This window comes from Chroicocephalus ridibundus, chromosome 8 (assembly GCF_963924245.1).
Source record: "Chroicocephalus ridibundus chromosome 8, bChrRid1.1, whole genome shotgun sequence".
Classification (NCBI taxonomy): Eukaryota; Metazoa; Chordata; class Aves; order Charadriiformes; family Laridae; genus Chroicocephalus; species Chroicocephalus ridibundus.
Genome location: NC_086291.1, coordinates 11,994,002 through 12,008,495, shown reverse-complemented (window position 1 = coordinate 12,008,495; position 14,494 = coordinate 11,994,002). Strand labels below are relative to the sequence as shown.

The following is a 14,494-nucleotide window of genomic DNA, read 5'->3' as shown; positions in this document are numbered from 1 at the left end:
ACTCCCGCTATCCATGTGGTCGGGAACACAAAATGTATTTTCTGCTTTGCCCTGGAGACGCTTCAGGATTGAATTCTGAAGTTAATGGTTTAAAAAAATTTTTTAAAAGGAAGAGGGAGAAATGAACCACTCACTGCAACCTCATGGCCAGGAGTGGAGTTTTCTTTTCCAGCTGACTAGTGAGGCACAATCCATGCGAGAAACCATGGCAAATGGCGAATCGAGTATCTCTGCTTCAGGATTGCACATCCTGCTGGGCCAGCTCACCCCACAGCCCCTGTGGCTCACCAGAAACGGGGCTCATCTTCACCTCTATTTCCCCATTGTAGAGCTCTGAAGCAAAAAAACCCACCGCCTAGAAGGTTGCCCATTCCATTCAGACACCAAGTTAGGATGTCACTATCTGGGAACCTTGTTATCCCACTGTGAAAGGGATGGAAGGATGGACTGTGAGCACAGACAACTGTGTTCCTCACAGCCATCACCAAAAGTAGTAAACTGGACTCTCAGAACAGCAATACAGGAGTAAAGAACTGGGAAAAGAGAACAGATGAGAAACAGAAGTCTAGCACATCCCCGCAGCTGTCTTCTTTGTGCTGGTCTCTAATAAAAGTTTCAACATGATATAGAAAGAAAAATAAGCCTCACTCTTAATTTAAACCAGTAATACAAGAATTGGCAATATACACCAGCTCTGAACCCAGTCCCAGCAGATTTTGACTCAAAAGCTCGCATGCCACACTCCTGTCTGGAGCATGGCAAATTTCTCATCTCCACTAACGCCTGTGCTGCCGCTCCGGCCCTCGTATCTCATGTCTCGCTAATCACACCAAGAAGAGGCAAGGAGCTGCCACTCTACAAAGACCATTCTGCAGGGAAGAACTGGTGTTGATTGCTCCCAGGCTGCGTGCAGTTTATTTAGGCTTCCGACTTGGGGAAACCAACGTCACAGTGAAAACCAAGCAACACTACTAACGAGTTGTGGGTGTCAGTTTAGCATTGGATGTGTCAAGTCCATGCTTTACCGGTGTGATAACAACAGGAGTCTTTATCCACCACTCCGAGGAAATGAAAAGCTGACGCGAGATTACAGGAATCCAAGTGAATTCAGCACAATATGACACCGATCTGCAAACACCTTAGAGATTAAGACTAATCTAATTCTTAGACATTTAACTCAGTTTTTTTAAATAACATTTTTAGGTTGGTGGTCAAGATATTTTCATAGCAAAACATGCACATAAACTGACACATGCGGATCCCAGTGCAGGCCCCCATTTGGTACTCTCTAGACACAGTCGCCCAGCTGATGAAGATGACCTTAACACTAAGAACACCAACGAAACGTGCCAGACTTGGAGTGTATTCTCTTGCCAAAGACTACTCTGTGCTTCACATCCACTTAGTGTGCCAAGACGACAAAGAGAAAGCCTTGTGTGCCTAAGTCAGGTAAGGACCATTGCTTGATTTGGGTGTACAGAAACAGCATTCCATGTGTGCGCTCAGCAATACCCATCTCTTTGGAAAGTATACTGGATAAAGGGAAAACATCACAATGCTCCAGTTTAAACCTTTCCTGAGGTTCTGAAAGGATTCATTCTCTACAGGGAATATCCTAGGCGGCTATCTTGCAGCATGCCCTGCACCTACCTGTCTTCTTAAAGAACCCTCCACTCCCGATTATGCATGCAAACAACGATTTCCCTAAGAAGCAAAGACCAGGGACAGTCAGAGGCTTGTAAGGACAAAGACGTACACACTACAGGCAAGCATGGTGCAATAAAGCCTAGAAAAATCTCCCTCCCCTTCCATACTCACATCACTTTCAAATCCCAGTCTCCACAGGTCACAAAAATCGACTTGACGCTGGGATCTAAGAGGCCTTCCTTCGCCATCCACTCGTCAACCCTCTGAAAGGAAGGCAAGAAAAGGGGATGAGTTTTGCAGAGACAGGCCGAGCCACAACGGTTAAACTCAGATAAGCTGCTTGCAATCAAGAGAGAAGAAAATTGTGATCTTATCCACCCTCTCCCTCTCTCTCTTCTCTCTTTGCTTGCCATCTCAACAACAGCACGTTTGGACCTTTGAAGATTTCTGATAGGAGACATCAGGCAACCAGAGCAGAGATGATCTTATCAGACACTGCAGCAGCTCTGCTCATGGAGGGATGGAAGTTGTGCAGCGTTAATGGGACGATACAGCTGGGCTGTTACCTGGCTTTCCTCCTCCACTTTTCCTCTCCCTGTACCACTCGGGCTCATAGTGAGCAGAACTTGTGTCCCCTGCAGTGAGGGGAAAACAAGGGCATCCTGGGACGGCATCTCTCACCTACAGCATTTCTCATGTGCTCCAATTCATACAGCTCCAAGGGGATATGGGAGAGGAGGAGAAATGGAAGGGCTGGGAACACACAGGCACTGTGTGGCAGTCACAAGCAAAGTCACGTGTCCCCTTTCCTCTCCAGGCTGGGTCTCTCTTTCCTCCTTACAGTTCAGAAGAGGTGGCTGCTTAGAGTACGGCGTGGATTTAAAGTGAATCCACTATTCCTGATCAACTTCCCACAGGGACAGATGTTCTGGATCCACTTCAGAAATGGGCCACATTAATCTGGAAGACGCACACCTACCTCAGGGATTAACCAGGAGGAACTAACCTAGACTAAAACCCCTCCAGAGACATTTATTCCAGCTAGAACTAGCAAATGACTTGCCCAAAATCTTCCGGTCACAGGCGACAGGGAATCAGCTGCCATTATGCAGCCTCGCCAGCAGCATTTCCAGTGCTTCAGCCAGAGAAATCCCTCCTCTTTCCCCTCGCTTGACACCTTCCACTCCTGAATAAACTAGCATGGCCCAGAGGCTGCCTGACCCGGATCTCATTTTAGCCTAGAAACATGCTGCTGTGTGAACACCTTTTCAGTCCAAACAAAAAAAACCCCCAAATCTACAGAAATGTTTCCACACTCTAAGAGGCTCCTGTAGAAATGGAATGAAACATTTTCTGTAATACTCCAGTGGCGATGTACATTCACCCATCCAGCCAAAGGAGGATGCAGGCACAGGCATCCATACGCTTACGGACACGCGCCGCTGCTACGTGCCCTCTGGAGAGCATCAGGGAGAGCTGGGGGTTTGCATGGATGCAAGGTGTCACCTCTGCAGGGCACCGTCTTTGGCCTCGTGTCACTGCTGCAGCCTTTCCGGCAGAGGATGGCGCTTCTTTCTGCGACGGATTGTACAACAGCCCTCTGGAGTAAAGCTCCCCCCACGCAGCGTCCAGCCGCTCAGCTACGCTTCTGCCTCCCTTGGGCTGCCGGGATCCTCCAGCCAGCCCCGCACAAGGCTCCCTGGAGCCAGGGACAGCAGCGGTAACCTTTCTAAAGTCCCGATGTGAGCGCCCATGAAGCGCTGTCTCCACGGAGGATTTTAAAGCCTTTAATTTGATTTCCTCACATAAGCAATTGTTGCAATTACTCCGATTAGGAACAATTAGGTAACACAGCAGTGGAAATCCTGACAGAGACGATGCATCGAAGAGCAACCTGCAGCCCGAGCGAGCTCTGCTTAAGGAGGTTTCCTTCTCTATTTGACTACCAACAAAAGCTATTGATGGAGAAATACTTCCAAGCTAATTAAGCCCTAAATGCTGTAGGAATTCAACATTAAGCAGATGGCATTATTAGGGCTATATCTGCATTTGCACATCCTCCAGATTAGATTTTAGAGGCATTTTCTTTCTATACTACATGTATTATTGAGCATTTAAATAGGTAGAAAAAATTAATTTAATAAAGTGCTGGGGGAGGAGAAAGAAAAATGAAGGCAGAAGCTCCTGCAGCCGTGGTCTTGAGCAATGTCTTGGTGCTTTACAACTGGCTCGAGCAAGAATCGCCTCTTCTCCTATCTCCTGGCAGGAGTTTGGATATCTTGTCAGCACCCTTGACATGAACAGCTGGAGATGACAGATCAATGGTTCAATACTCTCAGCAGCGTGTCACCAACGTGACAGCAAATGTTATTCTAATGAAGCTGTAATCATAGTCAAATTACGCGGTTCGATTTTCAGCAAGGGGAGGTGCAGGGAAAGAGATGAAGAGGGGACGACAGGACCAGAGGTCAGAGTTCGGGAACTAAAGGTTACTCTGCTTACCTCAAGCACTTGCTGGAGGCTCGGCTGCCCATCCACCATGCCTTGAATAATCCCAGTCAGCTGAAACGAGAGACAAACAGAAAGCAGGCGTCAGAGCAGCACTCAAAAAGATCATTAGAGAGGTCTCCTCTCCTGTCCATCTCCCTGCAACCAAAACATGCTCCTGTGACCCACACAGACAATGCTGAGGAGTCAGACACAGCAGAGCGACCCTGGCAGCTCCCCAGCCGTGGGCAAGGGCACAGCTTCATCCCCAAACCAGAAATGTAAGGGGGCTCCTACCCACACTATAAAATGGCGAACTCCCAGTGGGGCAGGATGCGCTTGGAGAGCAGCGGTGCCCTCTGCTTCATGTATCAAAATGCTGCCCCTTTTCAATACACATTTCACCAGTTCTGCTGTTGCCCTGACTTACACGGGCAGCGGTAACTACTGGGGTCTCTGGTCATTCCCCAGCTACCATGGTGACACCAAAATTGCACAGTCTTAGACAAACAGAATAGACCACTATTGGTAAGTGAGACCCAGAGCGGTCCCAGCCGTCCTCCCCTGCGCTGGGCAGCCAGCACACGTGCTTTCCCATAATCCACCACAGCATCCCTCTGCATTTTGAAATTGTATTTAAAACAACTAAAGAAAACCACCCTCTTCCAGAACCCTGGTCTACCCTGGTTTTCAGGAGGTTCCTTAGGAATGGGTCCTGCCAACAGACAGTCCTACTGACTGCCCCTGGACTGCTCGGCTGTTTAAAGCTAGACACATGAATAAAAAGATGCAGTCTCACGGGCCTCTGCTTGTGTCTGCCCAGGATAGCTTGAGGCACATAGAAAACAGATAATTTTTCTGTCTGCCTTCCAACTGACAAAACTGTCTTTTAACATATTGAATATCGGAGGTCAGTAGCTTGCCATCAATGCACCCAAGTAATTAAAAAAATCGTTATTAAAACAAGTGCACACTACAGGATTTCACTTCATATGGCACTTTCCTGAAGCTACACATCTCACACATTTTCATAAAATAAAGGTCAAACACAGCCTAGGAGCATGCCCTGCTGCCGGCACATGCATCCAAGCCTCCAGAAGCCATACCATCCAGCGGAGGGATGCTGACAGCCCCCCCGTCACCCGGGAGTCACTCTTCCACGCAGACCAGCTCAACCTGCTCGTAAAACACCAGCCCTCTTACAAACCACACGGCTCTGCTTTATTAAATGCGCGGCAGCTGAAAGAAGCTCAATGGTTTCTACCTCTTTGTTTCTTTGGCTGCTTGGCTTACAGCACTGAACTCAGAAGAAGGGGAAAAAAAAAAAAAGAGATTAAACTCCAATTAAACTGTAATTACATTTAATGAATACCAAATACCTGACTCACTGAATAAGCTGTAAGTGGAAAGATTATTTTCTCATAGTGACTTCCATGGAATGGTAATATATACCTTTTAGGGGAAGTATTTTAATTTTAAGAATGCAGAGTTCCTCTAGGTGGGTTTCTCAAGTTCATCAAGTCATTATGAGGTGGAATTTTAAGGAAGTGGAGGGACACAGACACTCTTTTATATTCCAGAAACTGTTTTTACATTAATCTGTATTTTAATTGGGTAACAGCTGCTACCTACAGACTTCCCATACTCTGAAAAGCAAATACATTTGAGAGATTAATGCACAGCCCTTTAGAGCAGTTTTTAAAGCTCACTGGCTTGCTTTTTGCTTTTCTTGCCATCTTTCTCTCCATGCATTCGCCTGGCAGAGGTGGTCAGCTCACCTACTGCAAAGTGCTGGCTCTGCGTTCAGAGGGAAGCTCAAATCAAACCTCTGGAAGTGGCTGAAAGATGAGCTTCTGGGAAAGGACGACAGGCCACCTCTTGCTATGATAGTCAGCACCGATGTAAATGGCTTCTCCCGCTCCAGATATCTTCAGGGCTGCATCTGTTCAGCACCGAACCCCTCATGGCCATGGTAGGATGGGGTGAAATGGCCTTATCCAGACATTTCCTTTCAGGGGGAGGGAGGGACGGAGGGGAAGGCAGCCACAGGGGCTCAGAGTCCCACCAAAGAGTCTCTGCTTGATCTTGCCCAAGACTCCTTCCCTTCTTCCCTGCCAGGCCAAGCAAAGTACCAACTCATCCGTATAAGGATACATCACCAAGCACACACGCGTGCAAGATTCACGCTGCCAAAATTACACACACGAATACAAAGGGATATACCTGTCCCATGGGTACATTTCAACACAGGTGAGAAAGTGCTCAAAAGGGACCATATTTCTACTCTCTCACTTTTTCTGATACTTTCTGTTCTCAGTTATGTCCATCTGTAACACCCAACCCATTGCATTTGGTCTCTGCAGCATTAGCTGGTCTTGCAGCTTTGATAAAGTATAAAAGCATAAAACTGCACAATTGTAAAGTTTCACTGGCGATCCCAAGAAGCACATGGTACTTGGGAACATAAACAAGCTATAAGGCATTTATCTTTTTGTACTTTTATTGTCTGTTCCTTCAGGGAAAAAATCAATAAAAATTAATCATAAAAAGAGAGCAAAGTACCATGAAAAAGCCTGTACAAGCACCTTCTGTGTAGAGGGAATCTTTCACTTAAGCTCCTGGCATGAATGTTCTTGGGCATCAGGCAAACCACCTGCATCTTCCAAAAGGGCATGATGAGCTTTATATACCTAACAACAGCTTTTAACCACTTGCCAGCACTTTCCACCTTCTCTGTCTAAATGTTCAGCACACCTCCCATCATAACCAAGCCTCACGACCTGTTGTTTTACAGAAGCAGGTCAAGAGAAAGGGGACCAGACGAGGGCTACACAGTGAGCCAGCCCTAGAAAACGTGCTCCTGGCCATTGGTGTGGGGAGTCGGAGGAACCTCCTGTAGCCACGGGAGAGCACAGATTCACCAAAAAACTAAGAAAAGGAATGCCCTGAGGGTGACCACGAGCTCTCCGCTTGCAGACACCCTTCCCATGCTGCGCCGCCTCCTTCAGGAAGGAAGAGGGTAGATGAGAAATAAGACTGAGCAACCCCGGTAATCCTCCCACCCACAGTCTATACCAAGGAGTCCTATTGCTTCCCGGCAAAGGCAGCGAGTGGAGGGGAAAGCAGCAGCACAGCAGACAGGCTCCCATGTAATGTCAACACCACTGCTTTTCCTACAGAGTTTATCTGGGAAACCATCGTATTTCTACTCCAAGACAGTTTGCTGATTACCTAAGCACTCGTCTCTGGTGTACAATCTGATAATCAGGCCTGGTCTTTCTTTGTAGACAAAGAGGGCAATAAATCTCACCCTTTGTAAGTAGAGGTGCCTAGACAAAGCCCTTTACTGGCATTTAGCAAAATAGGTATTTTTCAGAAAATAAAAAACAGCTGAGAGTCCATGGCAAATGCCGGAGCTGTGCAGGCAATGGCTCTGCAGGAGCTGGACACACAGCATGCCCCGGCTGTGTCCCCGGGGTCTCGGGGGAACCTACAGCAGCGGCATGGGGCTGACCCCTGCACCTCCTAGCAGGAGCCACCGACCCCACCGGTGTCCACATGGCCACCACAGCCTCCGCAAAAAAGCGGCTGCAAATACAAAAGGATATTTTTGCAACTATTTAGTGAGGTCCTCAGTACAACCAGCTCACCTGTGGCTCTTCAGACAGGGATTCAAAGTAACACCCAGATACGGGGCTCAGGGACAAGCCCAGTTACCCCTTCAGCATGATCCCACTCCCTGGATCTCATGGCAGCCCCTGCAACAGGCAGGGGGACCACCAAGCCAGGAGAGACACAGGCCATGCTGTGTAGTGAGTAGCACGGGCACAGCAAGGGATTGCCCAGGAGCCGGTGGCTTCCAGGCTAGGATTAAAACCAGCTCCTTAACCCACGCTGTTAATAACAAAGAACTTGCCAAACCTGGCGAGTTGGACCATTCTGTGCCACCAATAACACACTGGTGGGGGTTCTGCAATCACTTTGCCTGCTGGCCTCAGCACTGCCCACTTCTATCCAACTCTGGACACAAGACACCAGACTTGGAGTCATCGGCAGAATCTGCAGCACTATGCTGCAAGCTGGAACACCCACGCCTGTCCCGGGGACTCCTGCAAACACGCAGCCAGCACGCACACACACGGCCTTGCCTGCCCGAGGGCTCCAGGCAGGAGACACAAACCTGTAGAGACACAAACAGCTGCTCCAGGCTCCCGTGAGCAAGAGAAGACAGAGAAACCGGCACCGCGGTGTGGGAGCCTGAGATGGGCTGAACGTCTGTGTCACAAGCTAAGCATCCAGAGAACCTCTCAACGTCCCCAGGCTGCAGCTGGCTGGAGGCTCCGTTGGGCTTGGACAGTCACCAAGCAAGTCACCCAGACTCTCGTGCAACAACAGAGCTGCAACCTTTAGCAGCAGAGGGGAAGGATGCAACAGACGAATTTCCAGAAAAAGGAATTTTGTTGAGAGTTAACAAGTGAGACGACTTCTCTCTAGAATTTAGATGACATGCAAAACGGACATTTTGGGCTCTACTCTAGAAGACGATGTTTCTCTTAGCAAAGATCAGGTGCAAGCTGTGAGATTTATCACATTTGTATGAGCATCTGTCCGGCAAGTCTCATGGGGATAAGGACAGACAAAGTAGTTGTCCAGCCTTCTAGTATTAAAGTTGCAAAACCGTTTCCATTATAACCTTCTGTTTTCACACATTTATAGCTTTCTGAAAGCCCCTCACCTGGGAATAATGTTTTCTGGGCTTAGTCTTTTTTTTTTTTTTTTTAAGTTTAAATAAAATACCTTCAGCTGGTTTTTAGTTACAAGGGAATGAAAAAAAAGAAAAGTATTTGTTTTTACAACATGGATATATGAAAGGGGCTGGCTGGTCCTGGAGGGGACTCCACCTAACACAGAGGAGTCATTTTTCATCAAGTTAGTACACACGGAACAAGCACTTCAAGGACCTAAACCTGCAGTCATGGAGGTCGGGAAAAACACATCACAGTTTTCATGATTCCGGATGAGACTGGGATAGAATGAAGAATTTGGATAACCAGATTCCCTCAGTCAGTACTTCAGTCACTGAGCTAGCCAACATCAAAATAGTGGAGTAAAAGGAAAAAAAGCCCAAAAGGAACTTCGAAACTTTGTTTTGACGGCTACAGCAGGGAGGAAGAACACACTTGCAGAAACAGCTAACTTTTGGGCTGAATAAAGAAAAAACCAAACGAACAAAACCCCACAAAACAACCCCTGCCCCCTCTTCCTTTGAACCACCAGGGATCACGTTTACCACCTTCATCCTCTCATCTGTATCTGGGGAAAGGTGGCCGTAGCTTGAGAGCAGCTGTCCTTGGCAATGAGAGTAACCAAGTAACAAGAGGACACTTCTCCAGCAATCATTTCGAGTGCCCCACAAGCATGACATCAAAAATAAAGTCTTCAAAATACAGACATGGGTTACCCTACTACTCTGAAGGACTCACCAAATCCCAACAGGCAGGCCCACAGGAGAGTCATTTAAAGCCCCTGAACCATACAGCCGTATGACACTTTCTTCCCTTGGACCACGTTCTATTTGACCTTCCCCACCAAAGAGCAGCACGGCACAATCACGAAGAGCTTACGGAGAGGCCACAGGATTTGGAGCATCAGCTAACAGGAGTACTTGTATTTTGTGGTCACCCAGTTAGACGTTCATTAGCTGTAAATACAACTGGTCTTAGCTAGCGGATCATAGCTAGAGTTATTTACGAATCCGAACCGAGGTCTTTACAAGCACTGCAGTGACAAAAAATTATATCCCTTGTCCTTAACTCGAGGCTGGCATGACCCGCTGCCTTGCAGCCGCACCATGAAGAGGCGACCCCAAACCCCTGGTGCAATGGAAACCTGCTTCCCGGGGAGACTCTTGGAGCACCAGGGAACCTTTGCACTTTACCTCTGTACAGAAGGGCGTAAGCTGGGGATGCACCACAGGCTGAACATACATGTGAAAGGTGGATTCGATCTCCATCGTCCTGCCATTCAGCTTCAGGATAGGGAATTCGATGATTTCCTGAATAGGGCAAAAAGAAAAGCAGCTGTTCATTTAAAACAAACAAAAAAATGAAGTTGGAAATGATCCCTATTAGCAAGCTGGCTGTAAAAAAAGGGGTCTGACAGTCCCAAAGAAAAAAAAGGTGACATGAAGCTCTGAGCTACAAGGGGGGACAGTGTTGCCGGAGCACAGAGCACATCCGACGCCGTGAGGGCAGAGGAGGAAAGTGCTGATGCTCACCGCAGCTGGGACGGGCGGCAGGGATGCTCAGCGCTGCAGCCGCACACACGGCTGCCTAAGCCGAACCTCAGGAACACGGCCCAGCACCACTCGCACATGCTGGCACCACCCAGGGAACGTGGAGATGCACTTGCAACGGGCTCACCTCTGATTAACAAGGACACCCCACGGGCTGTGCCCTCCCCAAGACCAATCCCACCCTTTCCACCTTGCTGTCTTTGGAGGACACCACGAGACAGACAACAGGAATTACTGCATGAAGCACCTCCTTCCCAGGAGAGGCTGAAACCAAAGTTATCAGGAGCACTGCCCTCCTCCAACAGAGTGAGGAGAGGAGCTGGAAGCTCCCCCCGAACCCCATCCCTGTGGAATACAGCACAGTAGCAAGCCCTGCTTCATTTTCCTCTTTGTAGCCAATTTATGCTGATAGGGAAATAAAAACGTTCTTCCTCAGAAGAATGTTCAATTATTTGAATAATCAGCAATCAAAAATTTACATGGACCTGTTAATAAAAAGTTTAAACAAATCCAGTTGCGATGGATTTCTCAATTATTAAAAAATATACATGAAATTAAAAAAGCCACCCACTGAATAAAAGCGATAAAATCCTTTGTGTTCACCCCCCTCCCTCCCCACTCCCTCTCCTCCTTCCAGTTTAATGTAAGAGGAGAAGTGACAATTTGTTTGGTGTCTTTAAAGAATAATTTGTCTATGTTATTTAATAGAGATGCATGGCACCAAGGTTCTGGAGTGCAAATGAGCCCGCTGAGTGATATCCATGCAACAAGCCTCTCAAATCACTTCTGGAGAGAAACAGAGAGAGGGGGAGAGAATAAAAAAAATATTGCTTTTTAATATTCAAAAACAGTTTGCAAAATTTAATCAAAGCAGAGCAAAAGCTAACATTTTTACCACTTTGACATTTTTATTAGTGCTTTCATAAATTTTTAAAACATGAATGGAATTAGTTTAACAACAAAAAAAATTGCCTGAAAACATCTGGAAGAGACAAATAAGAAATAAAAAAAATAAAATAAAAAAAAAAATAATCCAACTCCTGCGAGTAAAATTAGCATGTGGAAAACGCAGCCGCTGCAGAGGAACTAACACAGCTTTTGGACCCGGGCTGCAAACCCCATGACCCGCAGGCGGAAATTATCGTGAGGTCATACATATGAGCTGATGACATCACCGCCCCGGCAGGCAGAGGGAGGGCAAGAGGATGGGTGGGTAAATGGAAACAACAAATAATTTAAATAGCCAGGAGAAACACCTAATTTCCACGGTGGTCAGAGCCCGCGGGCGCAGCAGAGCGGCTCCCAGGAGCAGGGGGCACACAGCCCAGACCAGGGCACGTGGGGAGCACGTGCCGCTGGGATGGGAAGTTAGGGGGGGAAAAAAAAAAACCAAAATAAAGCGTTAACAGTGCTGAAGTGCCCAGGTGTAGACACGAAGCAGTCAAACTGCAGAGGACACAGGGTTGAACCGTTTCCCCGTGGTCGGCTGTGCCACTCTTGGTGCGTGCGTTGCAGGCACAGCGGAGCGGAGGGTTGGGCGCATCCTTCCCCACGGCCATAGCGCCCCACCAGGAGTCACCCAGCTACCCGAGGAAAGAGCCAAAACTCCACCTGTGGGCTGGAAGGGGAGGAGGACACAGAGGCAAAACACCTGAGTATCGCTCCCCGATCACCTGTTGTGGTCCACCCAAACTCACCAGCTTCAGCCACCCAAGAAAACACAAGAAAATCAGCGTAAGAAACGCTGGACACAGCTGATCCCTTCAAAACAACTAACCACAGGCAGCAGCAAATTTCTGTCCAGAAAGAAAATGGACTAAAAAGTTTGAAGCCAACGGACAGGATGGTGTAACAGAGCCAGGGTTAACACCAGGATATCACCAGCCCATCCTTCAAACCAGACTGGGGTGGCTCGTTGCCCCCGAGGTCTGCATCCTACCCGGGGGGTGACCGTGGAAGCGGGCAAGCCCATGGCAGGGCAAGACGAGCGTTCCCTCTCCCAGAGACGGACACGCACCGGCTGGATTTCACAGCAGGGCTGCGTTGCCATGCCGAGATGGGTCCTAAGGGACCAGAAACATCCTCAGGGGCCATCAAGTGGCTGGATGCAAAGCCAGACTGAAAGACAGCCCTGCCGCTGATCTGATACACAAAGGCATCGCTCGCCTTCCAGAACCAAAGGCAAAAAGCACTTCCAGGAGGGTCGGATTAAGACAGACGGAGGAAATAAAAAAAAACGTACTAAAAAAAAAAATAATGCGGAAAATTTAACAATATTCAGAATTACTGCAGGTCCGCAGGAAGCGCGCGGCCAGGAGCTGGCGTGGAACCCCAGAAGCGACTTGAACGTCTCAGGAGAAAACGCAGCCTCTCTTTTGGGCTTATTTGGTCAGTTTTTGAAGCAAGTGGTAAAGGACCTTTCCCAAAAGGCTGTTTATCTGCACGCTTCCTATAGCGGAGATTTTTTCCAGTCTCTGGCAGTGTTTGCTCCACTGGTATCTAAGGCAACAGATACCAGCCCCATGAAATCAGCCCCACTCCTCACTAACGACGTTAGCCAGTCCTGCAATGAAATTTAACCTGTGACACTGCTGTACTTTTCATTTAAACTTTCATTTGGAGAGAAGCAGTGTTTGGAGACCCTGCAGTTTGTCCTGCTAATAAAGACAAGTGTTGGGACCTTTAAAGGTGCCATTCATCTTTTGCCTTTATTAAATTCAATTTTCTTAAGCCCATGATACATCATGAAATTAAGAGTTGACATTCCTGCAGAAACAAAAATATCTATCAAATATAAACAGAAAAGGGGGAAAAAAAAAAAAGAGGCCTCTATTACCAAGAATTTATGGCTTAAAGTTGATCTGTTTCCACTTTTTTCTCCTTGGTGTTTTTTTTTTTTTTTTACAAGCATATGGTTTGTTTTAGATATCCAAAATGTTATTACAGATCTAGAATTTCATTAGTAATTATTATGAAATGGTGAGCACTTAGACACACACACAACGCACACAACCCCCCAACCGGCAGTGCTGCAGGAAGGCAGCCGGGCGCTCTCTCACGTTTCACACTGTTTTGAGCCCGGTGAGCTCAACATGCTCAGCTCCATCTCCACCGTCGAGGACCTTCACTACTTCTTCCCAGGTGGGAAAGGTGGAGGTGAGAGGCACAAGGGAATTAAAAGTAAGAAGTTCACTGACCCTTTCTTTTATCAGCCTCTGGTCACCCATGAGCGCTACCTTGAGACCCTCACCCATTTCCATTTCCAACACTGAGTATGTGTTCCGACTTCAGCAGTGATTTGTGCCAGCAGTATGTGGGGCTTCTAAGTCTTTCCCCCTCAGCTTTTCCTTACAGCGCAACCAGAAGTTATGGATTTGCTGAAATAATGCTGAGGGTGTCCAGAGGCTGCAAATAGCCGCGAGCTACCAGAAGAACAAATGTACCCGTTTGAATTTTGTGAGCACTGCAATTAGGTATTTTATTTAGCACTGCAAAGTAACTTGAAAGGAAATCCAGGATTCAAACCACCAGCAATAAATAAGAGGCTTTTTATTTTCCTTTCATTGTCATGAAAAGTTGAACATGTTTTCTGTTGAGAAATTCTGCACGCGGCTCCCAATTACAAGGCATTTGCATTTATATTGTTGGAACACAGAGCTTCTAAAATCAATATTAACACGCTTAAAGAAAAAGACGTCGGCACCCTGTCCCCTCCCCTCAGCTGCGCCCCCAAACACGGTAACAATAGGAACCTACAGAGCCGCAGGCTTATACATATCCATTACCAGGTCCACTCTCTCTACAACAATCTTGCATTTATGATTTCACGGTACTTCAAGCAAATCTGTGTGACAGCTTGCTCAGAATTTTTGCCTTAAAAAAAATAATACTAAAATGTCCCCAAAAGAAAAAGATGTCCCAGGTGCAAACCTCCCGTGTAACCTAGCTGTCCCAGGCCAGTGGGCTGAGCGGCAGCAGGAGGCTGCAGGGTAACTGCGGAATGGCCCAGGGACTTCCTTTTAAGAGGGATTTGAAAAATTCATAAGGGCATGTGAAAGCACCGCT

General features: G+C 47.4%; 1 protein-coding gene across 4 annotated transcripts in view; it reads right to left on the bottom strand.

Moving 5' to 3' along the window:
- ERI3 (ERI1 exoribonuclease family member 3) overlaps positions 1-14,494 on the bottom strand; it is a 137,482-nt gene that overhangs the window by 101,863 nt on the left and 21,125 nt on the right. For 3 of the 4 annotated variants that reach the window (XM_063343513.1, XM_063343516.1, XM_063343514.1), the window contains 3 exons: positions 10,073-10,189; positions 4,150-4,209; positions 1,819-1,910 (listed from right to left, as the gene is read on the bottom strand). In XM_063343513.1, coding sequence (XP_063199583.1) covers positions 1,819-1,910; positions 4,150-4,209; positions 10,073-10,189 — 269 coding nt within the window. The remainder of the gene's footprint in view (positions 1-1,818; positions 1,911-4,149; positions 4,210-10,072; positions 10,190-14,494) is intronic. The other variant, XM_063343515.1, reaches the window with a different exon arrangement.